Raw genomic sequence first — 23,012 nt, forward strand, 5'->3', positions numbered from 1 at the left:
CGAACTATGGTTATATACCTACCTCGAAAACAGGGATTTGTGTAGGTATTGTAATTAAGGTTTGAAATTGGCACGTGATTGTGACAAAAAGAATATTCCCCGTACATCCAGGGAATTTTGTAACGGAATATTCAATACAGAAAAATCAAGGGATACATTAGTAGTGTGGAATATGCCAGACGAACGTATATATTCATAGAACATTCTATGGATATTTGGAATATTCGCATATACCCTCTAGCACATGTTAAAAGAATGTACAATGTCATCTGGGTTCAATGTTCCGGATCACAGAAAAGGAACCTTAAATCTTTGTTTCCTGGGGGTATGCCCCGGTGCAGTTAGATTCTCTTAAAAAACGTTCACCTCTAAGGGCTCACATTCGATGGTCTCTTTCTAAAAATTATGCTGTATGTGTATGTGCTATAAAAACACTGAATGTTATTTGGGGGAGAATGTAGAACCGGGGGTTCTTGAATCTTGAATCCCTCAACCCCTCCGTGGTACATTCGCCCATGAAACGTTCACTCCGCAGGACTCACAGTCGATGGTCTCTTTCTAAAAATCATTCTGTTGTACTTTTAATGCCTTTAAAAAACCAGACTGTCCGGGTGAAGTTTGGCACACTAAAGCAAGCGGACCTGTGAAGTTTTTAAAGGTTCTTCATATTGAATTTGTAGGCATAAATACTTTTAGAAATAATTAGTATTTAAATACTTCTCCCAAAGTATTTAAATACTTTTTACAGTGTTTGTATTTGCTTAAAAAAGTATTTCATCCAGGTATTTAGTATCTCTCGGCACTAAAAATAAGTCTTCGTTTTTCTACCCTTTTTTTTGCAAGTATTTTTACTGCTTTCCCTACAGTGCTAACACCTGTCTCATCACTTGTACTGACCAAACACATCTCCACATGTTTGAAGAAGCTAGAGAGTCACTCGAACATCATAAAGTATTTTAAATTAATGACAGAAATTTCAAAGCAAACCAATTTTCGATAAAATCACCATCATACGCACTCAGTTAATAATAATAAATGCCTTTATTTCATTACCTTGCATAAATATATAAATTAAAATAAGATTTAAATGTAAAATAAAAATTTTAATTAAGGTAAAGAAACCTAGTGGCGAGGGGAGACAGCTCCACTTGCTGACCTTCCACCTAAACACGAAAACATAACTAAACAAAAGAAAAGAAAGAGATGGCTAGCTGTTTGTACTTGTTTATTAAAGGGGCACCCACACAAGGTTTTGATTTTTTCTAAAGCTACAGAGTGACTCCCTAGTCTTTCCCATGTAAAAAATAATGTAAGGAAAGTTAATGGCACTGGCAGTCCTCATACTACACAGAAGAGTTAACAACATTAAAGCAACACATGGACACTATATCTCAGTTTATTGCAGTTTTGTCAAAAAGTAATAACAACAAAAATATTTCTTCATAATAAATACTTAAATGAAAAGTATTAAGGCTTCTTTCATAATGAAAAAATTAGTATATTTAAGCTTCAAGTTAGCCTTTATACATGGTGTTTCAGATTAAGTGGAATAGCATAGATAACTTTTGTATTATTGATGATAACAAAGTTACCCATGCAATGGTAGTATGTAGTTGAATTAAATAATTTAATGTTTTGTGATGTTACTAATAAAAATTCATTAAAATTTTACAGATTATAAATAAGAGACCAGCACCGTCCAGCTTTTTGTGTTCCCACAAAGTGGAAGACATGGTTTAACTAATATTAATTTGCAAATTGTTTCATTGTGAAGGAAGCTGTAAACAATTAAACAAGGATAATACAAACTACTTTCAAATTTGTGCACAGAATGAAACGGTCATCGACAGATCAGTTTGTACACACTCAAGTCTCAGGAAATGCTTGAATTTTTAATCCAACGAAAAAATTAGGTGCGGACCAACGGTCATACAAAATGAAACGAAATGAAGTATACAATTAATCGTCAGGTTCATCGCCCTCTAAAAAAATTAAGATTAATATCGCCAATCGTAAGATTACTTGAAGACGTACGTGCAGGTGGCTGATCCACTTCACTTTGTTCAACTAGCGGCACGTCCTCTATCTCGCCCTCATCTTCCTCGGGAGAATTAACATCCTCGCCCTCCTCGTCATCGTCAATACCGTTTCCCACATCCACGTCAGGGATGAGGAAGTACTGAAGGGGGTTATGCCACAAATCATCTTTGATGATTTCAGCAATAGAATCAGAGGTAGGATCCGAATGATCATTGTACCACGTAAAAAATGATCGCTGATCTAACTGGCGCTTGCGGCCAGTTCTTGTACATGTTGGCTCATTCGTGTGCGTTAAATCCATATCCTCCTTCCATCTGATAGGAATAGATGAAGAAGTTGGGGCACCTGCAGAGAACAATAAATAATTATCATAATAACACAATCCCATGCTTAATTGATTTTGACCCTACAATTATAGTGAGCGGTAGTGTCAGGCTTTGAATGCACGTTACGGTGTATGGACACCCGATGTTTAGTATAACCACAAAGTCTTGTTTCAATCTAAGAGATAAGGGAAATTTGAGCTCATTGACATCTTTTGACCAAAATCACAATTGTACGCATAGGGTACCAAAAGTGTAGAGAAACAAGACTAACTGTCTGTCTCGCCCTTACATCGACAATTTAACGAGTAGTTCGTACACTTTTCTTTATTTTACAGCATGTCCAGAGTGTATGCGCATACCTGAGTTTCCGAGCTGAAATTCTTTCGTCAACACAGGGTTTTCAAAGTACGGGTTTTCAGTAAAGTAGAATTTTAATCGGTAACCCGACTTAATGTCTTCAAATTCTTCAACGTCGATCACAGTCAAAAAGTTGAAGCAGTCTTCCTCTGGCTCTTCTAATAATGAATTTAAATCTGGATGATTTGTGAACTAGAAACTGTTAAGGAGAGTGACAAACGCAACAAAAAAGAATAGTTTTTGAGAAAGGATACGGCTGTTGTCCAAAAATGAGGTACTTTACATATAATGTTTGCCCGTCTCTCGAAGTGCGGTTTACGCTGCCGGTTGAATCTTTGTTCAACCCTCAATATTTCCTCGCTGGCCTGCTCGTTCAGAGCTTCAATTTCATTTTGGCAACTATCTATTTCTTCTAAGGCTTTCTGTGTATCTTCATCAAAGTCTTTGGGCTCTAACTCGGGGTGAGCCGTTGAATCTGCCTTTTTCAATTTCTTCGATGGTGCGGCCATCCTTACGTGACACGAAGTGTCCAACTTTTAATTTAATCGACACTTCACAAGCAGAGCTTTCTGAAACTTTTATCGGCAAAATTGAAACGACTCGCTTTGGTTTTGTCGGCTTCAGCTTCAAAGAATTGAAGATAAAACAGCGCCCCCGTTGTAAGTAACGCCACAACTATAAAGCGCGTTTGCCAAATCACAAAAATGTGAAAACTAATTACAACTTATCCAATGGATATGACCATTGGTATGTGACTAACGAACAAGGACGTTTTGGCGGAGCGCGTTTCGGCGGACGAAGTGTTTCAGCGGCGATACTTATCGGCGGAACGCGATTCGGCTGATATTATAATGCGTATTAATTTAATTAATTTATTGATTAAACGCATTAGAATTTAAGTATCTGATTACATATTAATACGCACATTAATTAATACGATAATTGTAGATTGAAAAGAAACGACATATTATAGACGTTTTTTTATTGGATAAAGAAATCATCTCCTAGATGGACTACAGCGTTTCGTGGGATAACGTACGTAAACTCCCTCATTACGGAACCCAAATGCCAGCCGGATGCGACTTCCGTCTTCCGAATCCACTAAAAATTGGACGTTGAGTACCCTTCATATACCCCGTGCGGTGGAGGCACCCGTCGCGGACACGTCCCCGGGTGGCGGATAAGGACACAAACCCTTGGGAAGTAACGATTATAAGTGGTTCGTCGGGGCTAAAACCCAGACTGGTTGCGGACCAGAGCTGGGAAGTAACTAAAATTTAAGTTACTTTCAAGTAACTAAGTTACCTGCAGTAACTAAGTTACTGTAACTTAGTTACTTTTGAAATAACACTAAAAGTAACTTGTAACTTAGTTACTTTCTAAAAGTAACTTATAACTTTTCCATGTTCAGAGGAACTTAGTTACTTAGTACTAAGTTACTTTCTGGTAACTAAGTTACCTAAAAAGAACTTAGTTACCTACCGAAAAGTTACTTTTTATTTATTATAAAATTATTCCTCAAAATACCTTGCAGATCTTACATGCGTTTAAATAATGTCAATAGGAAAAAACAGTCCTACTTGTAATTTAATATTGAGGAGATAGGCTCGTAATTTTTTGTCGTGGAGCGACCCTCCATAAAACCATGTTGGTGTTGCGAGAATGAACCATTTCAAAGATTTTCGCAAAATTGGAAAGTATGCTAACGGGTGTATAGTTTGTTATTTGGTTTGAGTCCCCAGTTTTCAAAACCGAACACACTCGAGCTTTTTTCTACATCTGAGGAAATTTATTAGTTTGTAAAGCAAGATTAAATATACTCGTATATAATAATGGTAAAGTCAACACTCCCATACAGTCCTTAACTATCTGATGCTTATTATAAAAAATTGCAACTCTCCATTTGCCTTGTTAGTTGTAAACGTGAGACTGTTGTGCTTGTGAACGAAATAATATGAAAATAAAACTTTCGATTATTCAGTATTCAGCTGTTTCTTATTATGTGTTGAAATTCGAAGCAAGTAACTCGAAAGTATCTTTTTAAAATAACTTTTTTAAAAGTAACTTAGTTACTAGTAACTGTAACTAAGTTACTTTTGTTTCTAAGTATCTAGTTACTCAAGTAACTTAAGTTACTTTTTAGAAAGTAACTATGGAAAGTAACTTAGTTACTTTATCAAAGTAACTTTCCCAGCTCTGTTGCGGACGAAGGTCATCTCAAGTCAAGGTGTTAGCCAATGAATAAAGATTCTTTATTCATTGGTGTTGTGTTAGCGACCGTGTCGGGGCGCTGGGGTGTAGTGCCGATAGCGCGGTGCTGCCCAGGTGGGACCGCATTTCCGCACTACTCGTGAACAATAATTAAAACAAACCCTTCCTGGGCCCCTCGTCAGAGGGGACCAAGAAGCCGAGGAAAAAATAAGGGGTCTGTGGTAAGGGGGCAGGCCCCTAGAAAAAAAGGACGGCTCTAACGCAGGACTTTATTCAAGGACCTATAGTGGTTGGCGAGCTCCTATTCGCAAGAACATTAGAAACTTCCGCTGAAAGATGGCAGAAGACGGAGCAGGGACTTGGTGGTCTGCTCAAATATTCGCCTATCTGGGAGTCACTGGACCCTATGCACTTGTAGTGTGTATGTGTTCATTAAGTTTTTTTGTGCCGGAATACTGTAAGCAACTGCTAGGGAAGCTCGTTGAAATAAAGGTTCGCCTACCAACAAGGGTCACTGCCCTATCATAACAACAAAACTGTGTGGATGACTGCATTTTTGAGAATGGGGATCCGGACCTTTTGTCAGAATTCCTTTACAATCCACGAATCCGTGGCGTTATCTTATTTAACTATAAACTGAACGTTGTCTTTGAACTGGAATTCTACTTCTTGTAACTGCGACAATCTCGGAATTCTTGGCAAATGGGCTTTGTTTCTGCAGTCTAATTAAACAAAATTATAAAGTAGTTGCTATTCAATATCGAATAATACAATAACATTTTTTACTCCAGAATCAGCAACAAGGTCTATGTCAAAATTCCAATATGGCGGACATTGTGACGCGATCCTGGTACGCCACTGGCAACTGCATTCCCCGACCCGCACCACAGCAAAGCATGAGCACTACGTTATGGAAGGTTGTTATTATTGAATGTGCACTCCGTTCCGTTCGTTAACTCCAAATTTGTAAACATTTCGTAATTAAATGAATTATGTCGCCCTTTTCGTAAGTGAAATAGTATCCTGATAATTAATTAAGGGTGCAAACGACGAGTTTAGGAGTTCGTGATGTTCGCGGTGGTCGCTAGTCTCTCATCGTTCAATGTTGTTTTTCTTCACTTAATTTGATGAAAATGTCCGAAATGACGGAAAACCACGGAAATCTCGGTACAAAATCCGATTTGACAGGCATTACGGATACCCCAATTACAGATCCAGCTTCAAATAAGGTTAGTAATAGTTCATAATCGCGCTAAATTTCAGTTTGACCCACATTTTTTGAATTATTGACCGATGTTTTTTGCGATTTTTGAAAAAGCTCAGACGTCTTTCCTGGGGTAAGATTTGCAGACGGTTACATAAGCCTTTTTAATCTACATTGACAATTTATTTGATCATTTATAACACAAATTGCGCTTTTCAGCCACAAACTACAAGCTTGAGGTCAACGCATTAAAGGAAATTGCCGCGACGAATTTTTCTCGTTTGTTTATGTTCCGTAGTTTAAACGGATTCATTTATTAAATTTATCCGCGAAGGTCATTGCAATCAATACTTCTTTAATGGTGTAGCCGCAGAATTTAAAATAGTTTATTAATCCGCATTGCTACAATATTTTATAGCGAGTTAAAAGGTTTCGGGCTTGTATAATGTAATAACTCACGCACTTTGTACGTTATTAAAACAGCATTTTTCATAATCGCGGTTAATTGTGTCTGAGTTAATTGTGTGAATGATTGTTCCTGACGACAATAACCAACTTTGAGCAATTTCTGTAATTAACCAAGAGATTGTAATGATATTTATACCACTCCTAATTGTTTGGTCCATTAGTTGAACGCTATTGTGATTCACGTAAATTAAAGGAACTTATTTAGGTAATTAACTTGCGCACGACATAGCAGATGACTAAACTAGTAAAAAAATGAACGCGTTTCGCCACCAAATATAATCATCATCGGCCAACTATACCAAATCTTGGGAATGGGCGCGTCAACCAATTTCGTAAAACGCTTTCTTTATTTTCCGGTTGATATACAGGGTGTAAAAATTAAGTATTGGGTGTAGAGGGGATTGAAATAGGTCTAAGGCCGCCCCTAAAAAAATCAAAACTTGCTTGTCGGCAATCATGAGACAGACGAAGTACCTTCCTCCCTCGCTTCCTTCTATCAAGACCTTGCCGTTTTCCCTAGGAAATTGATCAAGTTTTGTTCAATTTAATTTATATATTGTCCCGACCCTACCCTCTACTGTCCTCTTGTAAATACCTTTTGCACTTATTTCTCGAGACATTCGCATTCTCCACAAACAGATACATCGTGACCCTACCCTCGACTTTCCCTTTGTAAGTATCCGCTTTCGACATTTCTTAAGATATGTCTTTGAAAGTTAAAGCGCACTAGTTGAAACTGCAATTTTATATCTTACTTTGTTTACGGTTAAAATGTGGTCAGTTTCAACTGGGACACTCTGTATTTCCAATTTTAAATCTCTACATAAAGTGATGTTGAACATTGCCTAATATATCGGGCAAACCTAAGATTTTAGGCAAAGTCCGTAAAAGGCATACTTAAGTTTAGCGACGTAACGGGATTTGTCGCTAACATATAGATGGTTGGAAACGGTTGATTATCGGGGAAGATATACAAGATATTAAAAAAAGTTTTATATTCGGTTTTATACAACAGTTTTGGGGTTCTTCAATGTGTACTAGGCAGTAATAATTTTAATTATAGATACAGGGTTTGTTATAAAGTAATATTGCATTTTTTTAATGGAACACCCTGTACATTATTCGATGTTTCAATTCTCTCAATCTTAAGCAAAATTTGTACAAAGCATAATGTGTACGTGTACTGTACCTAATTCAATCGTTTCCAGGTTATCGAGTTTTGAAAATAAATGCTGATTAGTTTAGAAACGGTCACTTATCGTGAAAAATATACAAGATATCAAAAGAAGTGTTGTACAAAAGTTTTGGGGTTCTTCAATGTGTACGGGCAGTAGGTATAATTTTAATTATACAGGGCGTGGCACACCAAAATTTCATTTTTTTAATGGAACACTATATTATTCGATATTTCAATTATTTTCTCCATTTTAAGTAAACTTTGTAAAGAGCATAATGTACCTAAATTCAATCGTTTTCGAGTTATCGAGTTTTGAAAATAAACGTTATTGTCTATATAATTTTATAATTTCTTGAATTAATGACATAAAATTTTCACCTTGTACATATAGTTAAAAAAGTATTTCCATCGACATCAGAATTTAGAATTTGGAAAATCCAAAAAAAATAAACAATTCGAATTTTTTTGTTTTGTTTTATATGTAAAAAAAATCTTTGAAAGCAGGCAATTTAGAAAGTTGTCCAAATTTGTCGTCTTGTCGATTATTTGCAGAAAAATGCGTTGTCGTCATTCGTGCTATGCATAATTTTTTACTAGATTTTTTATTTGTGTTAAAGGGATAGAAACTAATTATAAATAGAAATGATGGTGACGAAATGCGCTGAATGGCTTTTGGCGTTTGCTGTATCGTGCTCGGTTTTTGTCCAAATTTTAATTGATATGAGAAACTTACATAATATGAAGTACCTTTCATTCATCTTGATTTTATGCTGGTAGTAAAAACAGCTGGCAAACATAGCAGCCCTGGTGTGAAATAAAGAGAGATATAGTAACCGTTGGTTAACTTGTGAAGCAATATTGTGGTCGATGCAAAGTCAGAAAGAGATGGAAAACTTGAGCTCATTCATCACACTTCTGCTAGTGAGTCTTACGGTGTCATCTTACAAAAATCGCGATTGTAGGTATTTACTGCGTTTTGAACTAAGTGCGCGCGATTGCAATTTTCGTAAGACTACACTACACTGCACTAGTGGAAGTGCGATAGATTGCGCTCAAGTCTACATTGCCGAATTCACTTTGTGCTTATACTAAAGATAGGCAGTCCACACATCTTTCTCAGTGGATAGCAGCTTATGAAGATCATGGGAATTCGTACGACGAGGGCACTATGACAATAACCCAGCCTCTAATAGGCGTGTCTGTATCGAAGTACTGAACGCTAACGAAAGGGACTTGCAAGGTACTTCGTACGATGATTACTTCAGATGAAAGTTAAAGTTGTCCAACTTGGCGGTCGAGGGGGGGGGGGGGTGATCAAAATACACAACAAACAAATTAGTAATTATATGTACAAGTCTCTCACCTTTGTTACAGCTGAGGGATTAATACCGTAAAAGTGCTCATTTGTCAAGATTAAAATTGCCAATAAGTAACATAAAAACTAATACTGAAATTGTTACATAACTTATCGTTATTTATCTTTTCTTATCTGCATATCAGACGGTTTTAGTAATAACTTTTTTATGTATTATATCAGGTATTTGTGAACTTATTGTTGATAAGGAAGGTGGTAAAAATGGACGAGGTAATTTTTGTATACATTTTGTTTATCGTCGATATGAAAAATGATGGATTTGAATTTTGTAATTTTATTTATAGGGTCTGGACGGTTCAAATGCATTTGTTGGACAAAGATCTAAATTGGTAAGATACATGTAACAGTGTATGCTTTACCACTTTTGGTCTTTATATCAATTTTATGTTGACTTGTATATTTTGTAGTTGCTTGTTTTGTGTATCTATCTCAGTTTTCCTTGAATATAGGAGGAGTAATAGCTTCAAGATCATTTCAAATTAGTCCTCCTATTGTGTAATAATTGTTAATTGTTGTACATTTTTTGCATCGCTGTGTTAACGAAGCACAACACTTCCTGTTTTCTTATTACTTGCACGAATATTTCTCAAGCAGAATTTAAACTGAATGATCTCTAGAATTTGCATGAAATTAGTATAATAAGTGAATTTTCTCAACATTGTTAAAGTCCGGTACCATAAACCAAGTTTCACCAAATACACATTTTACCAATACTATTTAACCTTCATTTTTAAATCAATTTCGTTAGCTCTTGTTCATCCATTTTATTTATACTAGGGGTCAACAGGTGCCCATAATTTGTACGGTTTTCCGTCATGGCTGATCTAAAGTACAACAGTACCAGGACCGCGCCGTTCTACCTCTTGCAAACTCCTTGGCCACGACACGACAGCCGCACGTGGTAGTTGGTCCGAGATGCGGTATTGGATGTCTCTTTGCTTTGCCCCATTTTCACATTAATCCTGTGTCTCATACGATCATTCAGAGGGCCATCTGCCACTTGAGGACGCACTCGGCAGGAAGCCACTAGGGGGCCGTTCTTTTCACACTGGTCTTTAATTGTAATTTAACTCCTACATTTTACCATGTATCAATCACACTACCATCTGTGCTGTTTTTAACAACGGTGGTCATCCACTTGAAAGGGGCTTTCAAAAGTGAGGTTAAATTTGGACCTAATTATCTGGAAACTAATCGCATAATTGGCACCAAGTGCACTGGATTTTTCAAATAATGAGACACAGTTTTTATTTATTTTATTTTATTTTTTGTGTCTAAATAAGAAATATCAAATAATTTTGTAGGTAGGTATTTTCAATTTTTGACTTTCTGAAGATTCCAGAAAACGTTTGTTCTAATTGGTCAGTTTTCTTTGTTCTGCTTAGAAATATTCGGTATATGTTTGTCTGAAAATATAACGTTTATAATCGTCGTCGTAACAGAACATTAACATGAATTATATGTATTCAATCAATATGCCTCCATTATATAATAGCTTTGAAACATTTTTGCCGCTGTCTGCAAAATTGACAGTCTATGTCTAATTCCCTATATTGTCCGTCTGTTCCTCATCTAACTAACAAACCTTCCCCAATCGATTTCTACAGGTTCAAGGATAAGTGCTATTGAATATGAGCCGCATCAAAAGTTGTGTTTCCGAATGCGAGCTGAGTGTCAAAAAAAGTCCCCTACTGAAAATTGTATGTGATTCTTCGTATGTTGTTTTTGCTATATGGCACTATACGAAGAACGACAAGAAAGTCTAATATGTACTTCCAAATGAGAGTGTATCATCAATATGAACCTTGGTTCAAATTTCAGGAGCGGAAATACACCTAAATTACTGTTGGTTAGTTTACTATATGATTTGTGTTAATGTTTTGTGGCGGAAGATTAAGCGGTACATTTTTAGATGAACCAGTTTTAGTAACTTGACCAAGATTGTCGTTTGCTAATGTGTTAGATTAGGCTAGCGTCTAGTAGTTTTTAATGTAATGTCACCTTCGAAATGCATGAATTAGCTTGATTTGTAGCTGTCTGAAAAAATAAAGTTTTATGAACCTGCTTGCTTTTTCAGGATGCGAAAACTTCGGGTGCTTTAAAAAAATCCAGTCGATATAGAAGCAGATCTTTATCAGCTTCATCAACAGATTCATATAGTTCGAGTAAAACATAAAGGTCTCATATATTTATTATACTTATGATACGTTTCGTTTTAGCTTCGTGTACTGGCAGTAGTTCAGATGGTGACGATGTCTCGCCCAGGGAAAAAATTCAATCAAATTCGTCAGGTAGCAATGATTTTTGTGTTCGTAATATTAATCAACAGGCATTTGGCAGAAGAGAAATTGACATTGCTGAGCAAGGTAGACGGTGATCGCCCTACTAATAATAGCGCTAATCGAAACATTTCAGAAATGCCTGGCATTATGGCCTTACGCAAAAGAGCTTGTGATGATAAACCCCTAAAAAATGCTAAAATTATTGGCTGTACTCACATTAACGCTCAAACAGCCGTTTTAATTGAAACATTGGCTGCTCTTGGTGCTAGCGTTCGCTGGGCTGCATGCAATATATACTCAACTCAGGTAAAATAGATAAACATTCGCCTTTCGTACTTAAAACAAGTATTACAGAATGAAGTGGCAGCCGCTTTAGCAGAGGCAAACTTTCCAATTTTCGCATGGCGCGGCGAAACAGAGGAAGATTTCTGGTGGAGTATCGATAAATGTGTGAATGCCGAAAATTGGCAACCAAACATGATTTTGGATGACGGCGGAGATGCCACGCATCTCATGTTAAAAAAGTATCCGGCAATGTTTAAATTAATTAAAGGTACGTCGATGTATGCAATATTGCATGTCTTTCTTGTTCTGTGTCTGATTGTGCGGGATGACGTTGTATTGCATCTTTTAATCAATTTTAATTATTGCGTACTGTTATGTTTATGTGTTTAGGTATTGTAGAAGAAAGTGTAACTGGTGTACACCGTTTGTATCAGTTATCAAAAGCGGGAAAGTTGACTGTCCCGGCAATGAATGTGAATGATTCTGTCACCAAAACTAAATTTGACAATCTTTACAGCTGTCGTGAGTCCATTATTGACAGGTGAGGTCAGTGCACCAGTATACGAGGTTGTAATACTTTATTTAATAGTTTAAAGAGATCCACAGACATTATGTTTGGTGGAAAACAAGTTGTTATTTGCGGTTATGGAGAAGTTGGAAAGGGTTGTTCACAGGCATTACAGGGTTTGGGATGTGTTGTTTACATTACAGAAATTGATCCTATCTGTGCACTTCAAGCAAGGTAGGAATATGTTTTACTTTTACTTTATCGGCGGTATGTATACAACCAGCTAGTTGCTTCGTTCTTTCACATACCAATTAGAATATACTTACTTTGTCAGTCGTTCTGATTTGATGATGGTGGTTTCCATAGTTGTATGGCGCAATGAGGACAAAACCTGGTTATTCATATGCTTCATTACAAGATAATCAAGTATAAATTGTGCACCGATCATTTTTAATTTGTAAATAAATAAAGTCGCTTATACCTACAATATGGCAGACAAAATGGTGACGAAACCAGTCGTTCAATGTGTTTTTACTTAATAATAATTCACAAAGAAAATAACTTGTCGGAATTTATCATAAGATGGCGCCTCTGGGTCTCACTGACTAATACATTAATAATGTTAACTTTAAAATGAAACAAGACTTACTATCTACGCTCAAATATGGCGGCGTTTCAAGATCCACCAAACTAAATCATCCTTAACCGAAGAGCACGTCCGGTTCGCTTATTTAAAACTTTTCCCTTCTTCTCCACTTTTTGAACCATCTTCTCATCGAATTAACTGCTTCATCAAAACTAACATCTGATTACTTCTGCGATAACACGTGCTTATCTTGAAAGTAGTTATAACGGAACTCCTTATCGCAACCACCGGAGAAAAACTAAGTACTACTCAACAAATAATTCGTACTTAAATAAATCTAGTCTTTTACATTTACAATTACCAAAACAAAATAAGCAAAATAATTATTTAAACAAAATCAAACATCAAATAATTAAATACAACAATTAACATTGTGCTTAATCCTAAATTCCAACCAGCATTTACCGCTAACAATAAATGAAATTTACATACAGAGTGACCCATCGTTATTATAGGTGCTGGAGCCAAACAAAACGTCCACATGGCGTTGTTACACAACAATATATTAGAGATAATTTATATTATTAATTTATAATTATTTTCCTTAAATTTCAACGGTTGTTTATTATAAGATAAACGTTGTTACTTTTATCTACACTTTATGCCTTGCATATTTATCTCTTGTTTATTTAGACAATGAATAATGTGCAGATTTTATAAACAATTGTTTAGGTTAAGGTTAAAGAGATCAAAACCAACAAGCCCACATTTTTTCTAGCTGCGTAGGGACTTTAAATCCACATTTCTGAAGCTGAGTAGAAATTTATGTTGTTTTTATTCTCTCGACTGAAACATGGCCACTTACAACTAATAAAATGAAAGGAAGTAACCAGTACCATCTATCGAGAACTTTTTGACAAAAGAAGTATCAATTGCTATTTTATTTGCGTTTTTTATTGTTGATCCATTGCTTTAGTCGAATGTTCCCACCGTAGTATTCCATTATCCGATCACTTGCATGCCAAAGCTTAGTGTGTTCTGCACGATAACCGTTATTTGTGTAAGCATCCTTTTACTGTGCAGTTTTTCTTGTTTAGTATGGATGGATTTCGTGTTGTTAAACTCAATGAAGTTATACGAAATGTTGATATTGTAATAACTGCTACAGGAAATAAAAACGTAGTCACAAGAGAACACATGGATAAAATGAAAAGTGGCTGCATAATATGCAATATGGGCCACTCTAACACCGAAATCGATGTGGTTTGTTGATTTGATTAATTGGGTTGTGAAACCAGTGAACTTCTTTGTTTTAGAATAGTTTGCGGACACCCGATCTTACTTGGGAGAAAGTTCGATCGCAAGTCGATCATGTTATATGGCCTGATGAAAAACGCATAATATTGTTGGCCGAGGGCCGCCTTGCTAATTTAAGTTGCTCAAGTTTACCGTCATTTGTTGTTTCAATAACGTCAGCCACGCAAGCGTTAGCATTAATTGAACTTTTTAATGCTCCCTTAGGACGTTACAAATCTGACGTTTACTTATTACCTAAAAAAATGGGTAACACAGTTTTCACTTAATATTTTCATATAAACGTGAATTTTTGCAGATGAATACGTGGCCAGTTTACATTTACCTACTTTCGACGCTCACTTGACAGAGTTAACGGACGACCAGGCGAGATATATGGGGTTGAACAAGGCCGGCCCATTCAAGCCCAATTATTACAGGTAATTTAGAATGTGCTTGGTGTAAGTATTATCGCTTTTTGTTTTCAGGTATTAAAGTGACAAAGCCACTGTTCTATAGTAGTTTGTCGTTGATTGATGGTATATTTTACATATAATCATAGTAGGTAAATAGAAAAAGAAGAAACTAAGCCGTCATTTGGGGATCATTAGTTTAGCTAGCTAAAAGTTACTACTGATTTATTGTAGCTTTGAGTATGTGTACTCCAAACTGAGCCTTGTGAGTTGTCATTCCAGATGTGCGATATCTAAATTCAATGTCAAAATTTCAGTTTAATCCATTAGTGCATGAAGTACCACAGAAATGCAAAGATGTATTTCAACCTTTGTATAATAATAAACATAAAGGATCTAAATTTGTTATTGACCAAGATCTTGTTTATCAGATATATTGAATTATATGCTCAAACTTACTAAAAACTATGAAAATTTTTAAACCAATGTTAGATAAAGACCTAATTTTCACAACCGATCTGTAATTTACATGAGGTGCGTTCGTTATGTGTTCTGATCACTCTTTTTGTTGATAAGCGTTCGTTTATGGATGCACCAGAAAACACCGTATCATTTTGTTAATTACAAAATAGAGTAAAAGGAGTTAACTCCAAACACTCCATCTCATGAGACAGCGCATAATAGACTTGATCACGTGTTCATGTTCATTTTAACCTAAAAATTCGCATCTCTCGCCTTCTCAGGTTGACTGTTTTGGTTTGCGATTTGTTTGATAAAGATAATTTAGACACCATTTGCGTCTGCAATGAATATTTCTAAACATTCCCATATCAGGAGCAGTTATAGAGGTTATGTTGACACTCCATCCGCTTCACGCATGCTCTAAGGATCACGTGACCTTTTACCCTTATGCTCTGTTATATTCTGAAACCGAAAATCGATAATCATGACTTTTGTATCAGTTTTCCTCGCGATGATGGTCCATAGGTGGTAACGGTAGCAGTATCTACAAAAATTCAGAAGAATTCTTAGCCCAACTGCCATCTTCCCTTTACAGCGAGGGTATTGTGAGTTGTGGTTGATTTAATTTCCTTGTTGCTGGTCATTTTTGTGTCGAGCTCCATTGGGATTTTTAGTTGTAGTTTTTTCTACTAGTTGTCGAAAGATATTCCTGATATTCCTTTGACTACGCAAAAGTCGATACAGTCTGGTAATTTTCTTCGATCATTCAAAGGACATTGGCCAACCGTCCTTCCTGAATAGTTGGGTGTCGCACAAAATTCGAATGTTCATTTACAAGATTGTTGCTTTTCATTGTGAGACAGTTCGAAAACTTTTTTGGCCCTTAACATTTTTTGTATTATCAACCATATGCACATTTCATGTTGTCTTTTTCATATTTCTTAAAAAACATAGGCCCTGCATTTGAAAAACAAAAGTTGCATCGCTTTCCGGCAATTTGCACACTGCCCGTTATATCGGATTTCAAATTCTAACAGCCCTGTATTTAAGATTTAGACTATAATAATAATAATAATTAATTATTGCGTCAATAGTACAAAAGTATTATACTCTCATCAAACAAATTAATTTATTTATGTATTACCTATATTTTTCAAACAGACTTAAAGAGTTCGGAAACCTATTATTCATTTTAAGGTCATAAACATTAATTGTGTTTCTACTTTTACATAAACAAACAAAAGTAAATTAATTGCATTTTTAGTAGGTGTGCTATGGTTGTGTGAATCACTGTATGTCAAATAATGATTGACAATTGCTTTTAACATAAATTAGTGCATAGACAGAAATGCCAGTAGTTTAGTTTCACTAAACTTTTGTATGGTACACTTGTAATAAGTTTGCCAATATGTCGCTGGAGTTGGAAAATGTGTTGGCAATGAAACTTTTTTTTATCTTGGAAGTGAAACATTTTCCATGACTCACAAACGGTAATATCAAGTTTGCTCATGGAGTACATGTAATTGAAAGTTGTACCTCTTTTATGTGAATTGTCCTCCGTTCCTTGGCATCTATTTTACACAGTATGGATGATCTTTTCACTAGCATTTTTTTTGGTACTTTGGCTTAATTAAAGAATCGGCTTTAGTATTAATGGAGCTCTAAAATTAAAATCACATGGTTCTATTTGATTTGCGAGTTTTGTGCTTCAGCGATTACAGTATTAAATGTAGATATTTACATAGTTTTATTATTTGCGGTATGTGAATTAGTAGTTATGTGTCTTTATTATTCGTATACTTTGATGTATTGCTTGCTTTATTAATATTATAAAAGTAACGCTCAAAAAAATTTGAGCATTTCATGCAACTATTAGAATGATCAACTATGTCTAATGTGGAGCTGTGATTAGCCTCTTTTATAGTGGCGTATGTATAAAACCAGAGCCATTGTTTTTGCTTCTACAGGATGTTCGCGACCCCGTACCACTTTTTTGTGAAACCAAATACCACAAACAGAATCAATCTACCTATGTGTGTTTCTAAGATGCAGAGTGAAAACGAAAAGTTTGACTTTTTGGGATGGTATCATATTTTATACTACCCATGTAAGATAGAAAAAAAGGTAACAACTGCCTATTTTCGATATTTTACGTAGAATCCAGAAAAATGTTTGGATTACTGTTTCTGAAATTTGACCCATTGGTATTTTTTAAATGCCCCACCCTGTATATCTTAACGTCAATTTTTTGCATTCTTTTCAATGATGTATCACAATCTCTCTTTTTTTTGTATACATCCAATTTTTCACATTTTTGAAATGGCATGTTTCTATCATTAGCCATGTTTTATTGATTGGTATTGGGTGCCTTAGTTACGATGGATATAATAAACAAAACAAATTTAAAACTATTTAAAAATCAGGTTTTTATTTTTGGTTCATAGCTACAATTTGATAAAATTCGTGTTAGGATAAACAGGGTGTTGCATTAAAGAAATAGCAAGATTGTGTCAAATCTCAGAACTGATGTTCCAAAAATTTTTTTGACTACGCTACTGGATTCTACGTAAAAATATCTACATAATCTATAATAATCTAAAAGCTTTTCGTATTCACCTTGTATTCCCGAAACAATCATAGCTAGATTAATTCTGTTTGTGTTCACAAAAAAGTGCTATAGGGCGCGTAATCCGTTAGTCTCTATCTTTAAAACAGTTGAGATGCACTGCAGTCTCAATCAACATAGCACACACAGTACAGGGTGTTTCATTAACAACAAGTGCACCCGTGCTAGAATTTCACTAGTGCTTACATGAGCAATAATGTGCATTATACGATAAGACTGGATAGTAAAATTATTGGCAGTTTAATTTATTGCAAGTGTATAATTCCAAGACATTGTGCCGGATCTTACGGTGTCACAAATGTAAAAGTAAGCAATTTACTACCATCCTCAAAGTTTCAAAAAAATCCATCAACGCAATTTTTGGGCTTATCACTGCACCATAATTTTAATTTATAATGTATACTAATAGAATTTTTTGAGCGTTATTACCGAATGCTATAAGCGCCACCTGACCAGTCAAGTATGCACAGAAATCTTTATATTATTTTCATTTAATTGTGTTCTCGCTCTCTTATTGTATAACATTTGTTCTGCCGTATGTCTCCTATGTTCCTCATGTATTTAAATCGCCAATGATTCAGATGAAAGTCATCTATTAGGCTGCAAGTAGCTTTGGTTTGCTATTAGTAATTGAGTATATGGTTACCTAAATCACAATTATCGAGATATTTTATATAATTGTAATTCTCGTAACTATATATTTATGGAATTCCGTAAAGTACTTATTGATCGATGTTTATGTGGAAGTGCTCACAATTGTATAATGTTGTACCTGATTTTGTGTGGTGCCACTGGTTTAGTTTATCAAATGCTGAAAATCAAAAGTATACATGAATAAGGTATGTGATTGTAATTGTTGGCCTAATCGTGTGCCACTGTATTCAGTAGAAATGTCCATATTTTGTCATCTATTGTAAAAATCTAAAGGAATTGTTAATAACTTGTATGTTGCTAAGTTTATATAACTACATTGTATGCTTATAATAAGCTCGAGCAATTAGTGTAAGAAATCTGTAGTAAACATGGCTCAGGATTTTGCAAATACATCTTGTTTATTGTAAATATGTTTTTATGGATATGTGATGAAAGAGCATCTAAAATAAACTTTATTATCCATATTTATGTTCATTTTTACCACCCCCACGTTAGGGATAACAAATGATGGACATATGCGTTTTGAAGCTCCACGAATCCGAATCAAACAAAATCTCGATGATGTGTGTGTGCTCTCATGTCCGGTTAAATGGCTAAACCGATTGGAACCAAATTTAATACACATGTTCTTAGACATACAGCAAAGAGCGCATGCGCGGGTAGTATCTCTGCTAGCAACAGCAATTTGTTTTTACATGTGTTGACCTCCTTGTATCTTGACCTATTTCATTTTTCATTATACTCATTAATCAGTTCAGGCCCTTTGCGGTCAGCGATTGTTTTCTATGTAACCTGTTAAACGCGATCCGCCGCGGGGTAAAAACGCCGTCTCTTTGACAAGTACAATGCATTGACATTGAATACAGATATTGCAGACCGCGCTCTGTCTGGCAGAGACTTAAATGGTGATGATTGTAACACTACTAGTGCAGTGTTGAATAAAACAAATAAACATTTATTAAGTACATTTTTCGGCTTTGCAAGTGATTCTTATACTCGTTAAAGCAAATTTAATAAAAATGTTGTTCTTTTTTCATATTCGTTGTTTATAAATAGCTCGTATATTGCTTTGTTAAGTCATTATAGTGCTTTATTACATATAAAGTTTAAGTACTTTGTGAACACAAACGTTTATTATTATCTCTATTTTATATACAGAGCCTAGTAAACTGCAGTCAGTGAAATTTATGTATAAATAAAATGTACACCCCCAAAATTATAGGAACTTCTATGGATATATATCAATTCTGAATGTATTGGTCCAACAACTTTGCATATTAAAAGAATATGCAACGCATATCCGGTTGTCAGTATACAACTATAAAGTATCTCTGATGCTTGTAAGTGGGTACTTAGATGAATACAGATAAGTATACTACATATGTACTGCGCGTACGTACTCCGGATGAAAACTCAGTTCACAATATCACGTAAACATTAGGATTACGAAAGTTGTAACTTAATGGTATTTACCAATTTCATTCTTGCACCTAATCAGCTGATTGCAAAATTGACCGATTTGGCGCTTTCCAGGTAACATACCTAACCCCAAACGAGATGGTATGTCAGTCATAAAATGAAAAAAAAAACGCTTAACGATTTTGAAACGTTTGCTCTGTTAAATGTGCCGGTCTGAAAAAACCTATACAAACATATTTTAAGACGCGTTAACCTTGACATTCACAAATTGTTAGGTTAGAAATCTTGTACGGCCCGCATTTTTCGTCTAATTAGAACGGGGAATAAATATTGTGCTCTCAGGTACATGCAACAACATTAAAGAAACGCAAAATATTTTAACCGGCACAGATTTCTAGATGCCCAGACATTACGGTAATGAGGTAAAGTTTGGACGTGTCTAGTGCGGTATTATTCCTGGCTGTATATAATTTATCACTTGCTCTGTAGTTATGCCGATAATGTAGATTTCGTCGTGTCGGTAATGAACACAGCTGCGTACGCATAAGCTTCTGTTCACTTTCGGTACCGTCCCGCTTATAGAAATTCCGAATTTGAGAATAATTACACCCAGACTACAGCACTTTAAGATGGCAAAGTACAAGATTGTTATGGTCCGTCACGGAGAGTCCGAATGGAACCAAAAGAATTTGTTTTGTGGATGGTTCGACGCCAATTTGAGCGACAAAGGTAACTTCCAAAATTTAAACTACTCGTCCTTGATTGACCTTCACAAATTTGAAAATTTCGTTTCTCCGATCTGATTTTCTGTGTTTTAGGTCGCGAAGAAGCGATAAGTGCGGGAAAAGCGCTTAAGGATGCAAACTACAAATTTGATTTGGCCTACACATCGGTTTTGACTCGCGCTCAAAAGACCTTGCAGTCTATTCTGGAGCAAATCGGCCAAACCGACCTTCCCACAACTAAAACTTGGCGTTTAAACGAAAGACATTACGGCGGGCTCACTGGACTTAACAAATCGGAAACGGCCGCAAAGTACGGCGAAGAACAAGTTACCGTGTGGCGTCGCAGCTATGATATTCCTCCACCACCCATGACACCCGATCACCCATACTATTCTCAAATCATCGATGATCCACGTTACAAGGATGGACCAACTGAAGACGAGTTCCCATTTTTCGAATCTTTGAAGCTAACAATCCAAAGAACACTTCCATTTTGGAACGACGTTATTGTCCCACAAATAAAGGCGGGCAAAAGCATTTTGATTGCGGCACACGGTAACAGTCTTCGTGGCATCGTGAAACATTTAGACGAACTTAGCGAGGATCAAATAATGGCGTTGAATTTACCTACTGGAATTCCGTTTGTTTACACTTTGGATGAGAATCTGAAACCCGTACCGAATGGCAGCTTGCAATTTTTAGGAGATCCCGAGACTGTTAAGAAAGCGATGGAAGCTGTTGCAGCTCAAGGCAAAGCGAAATAATTATTGCGTGTTAGTTCATGTTGAAAGCTTGTTCACAGTATTCCATGTTGGATAACTAGTTATTTATTATGTTCACGTTACAACAGGCAAATGCTGTATATCTGTGCTGTATATTGTGGTTCTGTATAAAAATAAATGTTAAATTATATTGTGCAATATTGCTCTTTCGATCACTAACAGAGCTGCAATAAAAAAGATGAATATCGAACAGTATTTGTTTTCTGCACAAGTAAATACACCAATGCAAAGATGTTTGCATTTAAAGACTTCAGTTAAAAGCATATGTGATTTCTCTGAGAAAATATAGGCTACAACTACTTTTTAGTATTCAAATCCTTTATTCAAATACTTTGTAATTAAATACCTTTATGGAAGCAGTATTTGTATTTGTAACTCAAATACTTTCACTTTCACAAATACTTTAGTATTCGAATACTTCGCAAGGTATTTGAATACTTTGAGAAGTATTCGAATACTTGGCATAGTATTTGAATACTTAACCTTCCTTTTTTACCAAAAATCGATTACTCCAAAATTTCTCGGAAAAACACTTTTTCTTATTAATTTTGGTGCGTAGAATCCAAAACGATTTGTACTTTTTCGATCAGACTTCTCAATCAAAAGTTATAGACTAGAAACCACTTTCGAAAGAAAATTCAAAGGGCTGTAACTTTTGAACTAGTAGCCCAATCTTGGAACTGTTTGAAATTATGGATTCTACAGGCCCCATTCTATAAGAAAATTTTTTTCCCGGGTCGATCTGAGACAATTTTTTTTTCGGGGCTCAAAAAAAGGCAGTGTATAACCTTCCTTTTTTACCAAAAATCGACTGCACCAAAATTTCCCGGGAAAACACTTTTTCTTATTAATTTTGGTGCGTAGAATCCAAAACAATTCGTACTTTTTCAATCAGACTTCTCAATCAAAAGTTATAGACTAAAAACCAATTTCGAAAGAAAATTCAAAGGGCTGTAACTTTTGAACTAGTAGCTCAATCTTGGAACTGTTTGAAATTATGGATTCTACAGGCCACATTCTATAAGAAAATTTTTTTTCCGGATCGATCTGAGACAATTTTTTCTTGGGGCCTCAAAAAAGGCAGTGTATAACCTTCCTTTTTTACCAAAAATCGACTGCACCAAAATTTCTCGGGAAAACACTTTTTCTAATTAATTTTGGTGCGTAGAATCCAAAACAATTCGTACTTTTTCGATCAGACTTCTCAATCAAAAGTTATAGACTAGAAACCAATTTCGAAAGAAAATTCAAAGGGCTGTCTTTTGAACTAGTGGCCCAATCTTGGAACGATCGTTTTGAAAACTGGTACACGTATTCTTAAGGATATAACTGGTATAAGAAAGGTCCTGGTAGGTACCTCCTATATAATAATATAATAATAATACGCTTTTACTCCCCTTAAATTTGTATATAACAAGAGAAATATAAAAAAAAGGTAACCCCATACAAAGTATAACCTGATTTTTTAAGTAGTATTAAGCCTTTTATCTAGTATACTATTTTAAATTTTTAATGTATTTGAGTGACAAGTATTTGAATACTTTTTTACTGTATTCCAATACTTTTCAAAGTACGATAATGAAATACTTTTCAAACTATTCGAATACTTTTTATAGTATTCGAATACCTTTGATAGTATTAGAATACTTTTGAAAGTATTCGAATACATTCTAAAGTATTTGAATACCTACCTACTTATTTTTTAAAGTATTTGAATACTTTTCAATGTATCTGTATCTAGTATTCGCTTGTGCTGGACGTAAGTATTTAGTATTCAATACCTTTGATTTGTGTAAAGTATTTACTAATTAGTATTCAA

The 23,012-nt window shown here is 35.4% G+C and overlaps 3 protein-coding genes across 6 annotated transcripts; 2 read left to right on the forward strand and 1 right to left on the reverse strand.

Moving 5' to 3' along the window:
* Positions 1-1,848: 1,848 nt before the first annotated feature.
* Positions 1,849-3,372, reverse strand: LOC116181430 (protein SET-like). Its single transcript, XM_031501804.1, has 4 exons — positions 2,978-3,372; positions 2,726-2,915; positions 2,035-2,385; positions 1,849-1,982 (listed from the first exon to the last, which is right to left on the reverse strand). The coding sequence occupies exons 1-4, from the start codon at positions 3,230-3,232 to the stop codon at positions 1,960-1,962; spliced, it is 819 nt and encodes a 272-aa protein (XP_031357664.1). The 5' UTR covers positions 3,233-3,372; the 3' UTR covers positions 1,849-1,959.
* Positions 3,373-5,802: 2,430 nt separating this feature from the next.
* Positions 5,803-18,731, forward strand: LOC116181429 (adenosylhomocysteinase-like 1). Of its 4 annotated transcripts, XM_031501799.1 has the most exons (12): positions 5,804-6,163; positions 9,443-9,487; positions 11,236-11,323; positions 11,378-11,524; positions 11,574-11,746; positions 11,795-11,993; positions 12,116-12,266; positions 12,315-12,467; positions 13,917-14,082; positions 14,136-14,382; positions 14,432-14,552; positions 14,601-18,731. In XM_031501799.1, exons 1-12 carry the CDS (start codon positions 6,062-6,064, stop codon positions 14,605-14,607), a joined length of 1,599 nt encoding a protein of 532 aa, XP_031357659.1. In that variant the 5' UTR covers positions 5,804-6,061; the 3' UTR covers positions 14,608-18,731. The 4 variants fall into 4 exon arrangements, with proteins under 4 accessions (XP_031357660.1, XP_031357659.1, XP_031357661.1 ...); XM_031501800.1 differs by lacking the exon at positions 14,601-18,731 and having other exon boundaries at positions 5,803-6,163; positions 14,432-14,556; XM_031501801.1 differs by lacking the exon at positions 9,443-9,487 and having other exon boundaries at positions 5,807-6,163.
* Positions 18,732-20,205: 1,474 nt separating this feature from the next.
* LOC116181431 (phosphoglycerate mutase 1) lies at positions 20,206-21,331 on the forward strand. Its single transcript, XM_031501805.1, has 2 exons — positions 20,206-20,415; positions 20,505-21,331. Exons 1-2 carry the CDS (start codon positions 20,316-20,318, stop codon positions 21,173-21,175), a joined length of 771 nt encoding a protein of 256 aa, XP_031357665.1. The 5' UTR covers positions 20,206-20,315; the 3' UTR covers positions 21,176-21,331.
* The last annotated feature ends 1,681 nt before the right edge of the window (positions 21,332-23,012 follow it).

The sequence above is a fragment of the Photinus pyralis genome, unplaced genomic scaffold, assembly GCF_008802855.1.
Source record: "Photinus pyralis isolate 1611_PpyrPB1 unplaced genomic scaffold, Ppyr1.3 Ppyr1.4_LG9, whole genome shotgun sequence".
Classification (NCBI taxonomy): domain Eukaryota; kingdom Metazoa; phylum Arthropoda; class Insecta; order Coleoptera; family Lampyridae; genus Photinus; species Photinus pyralis.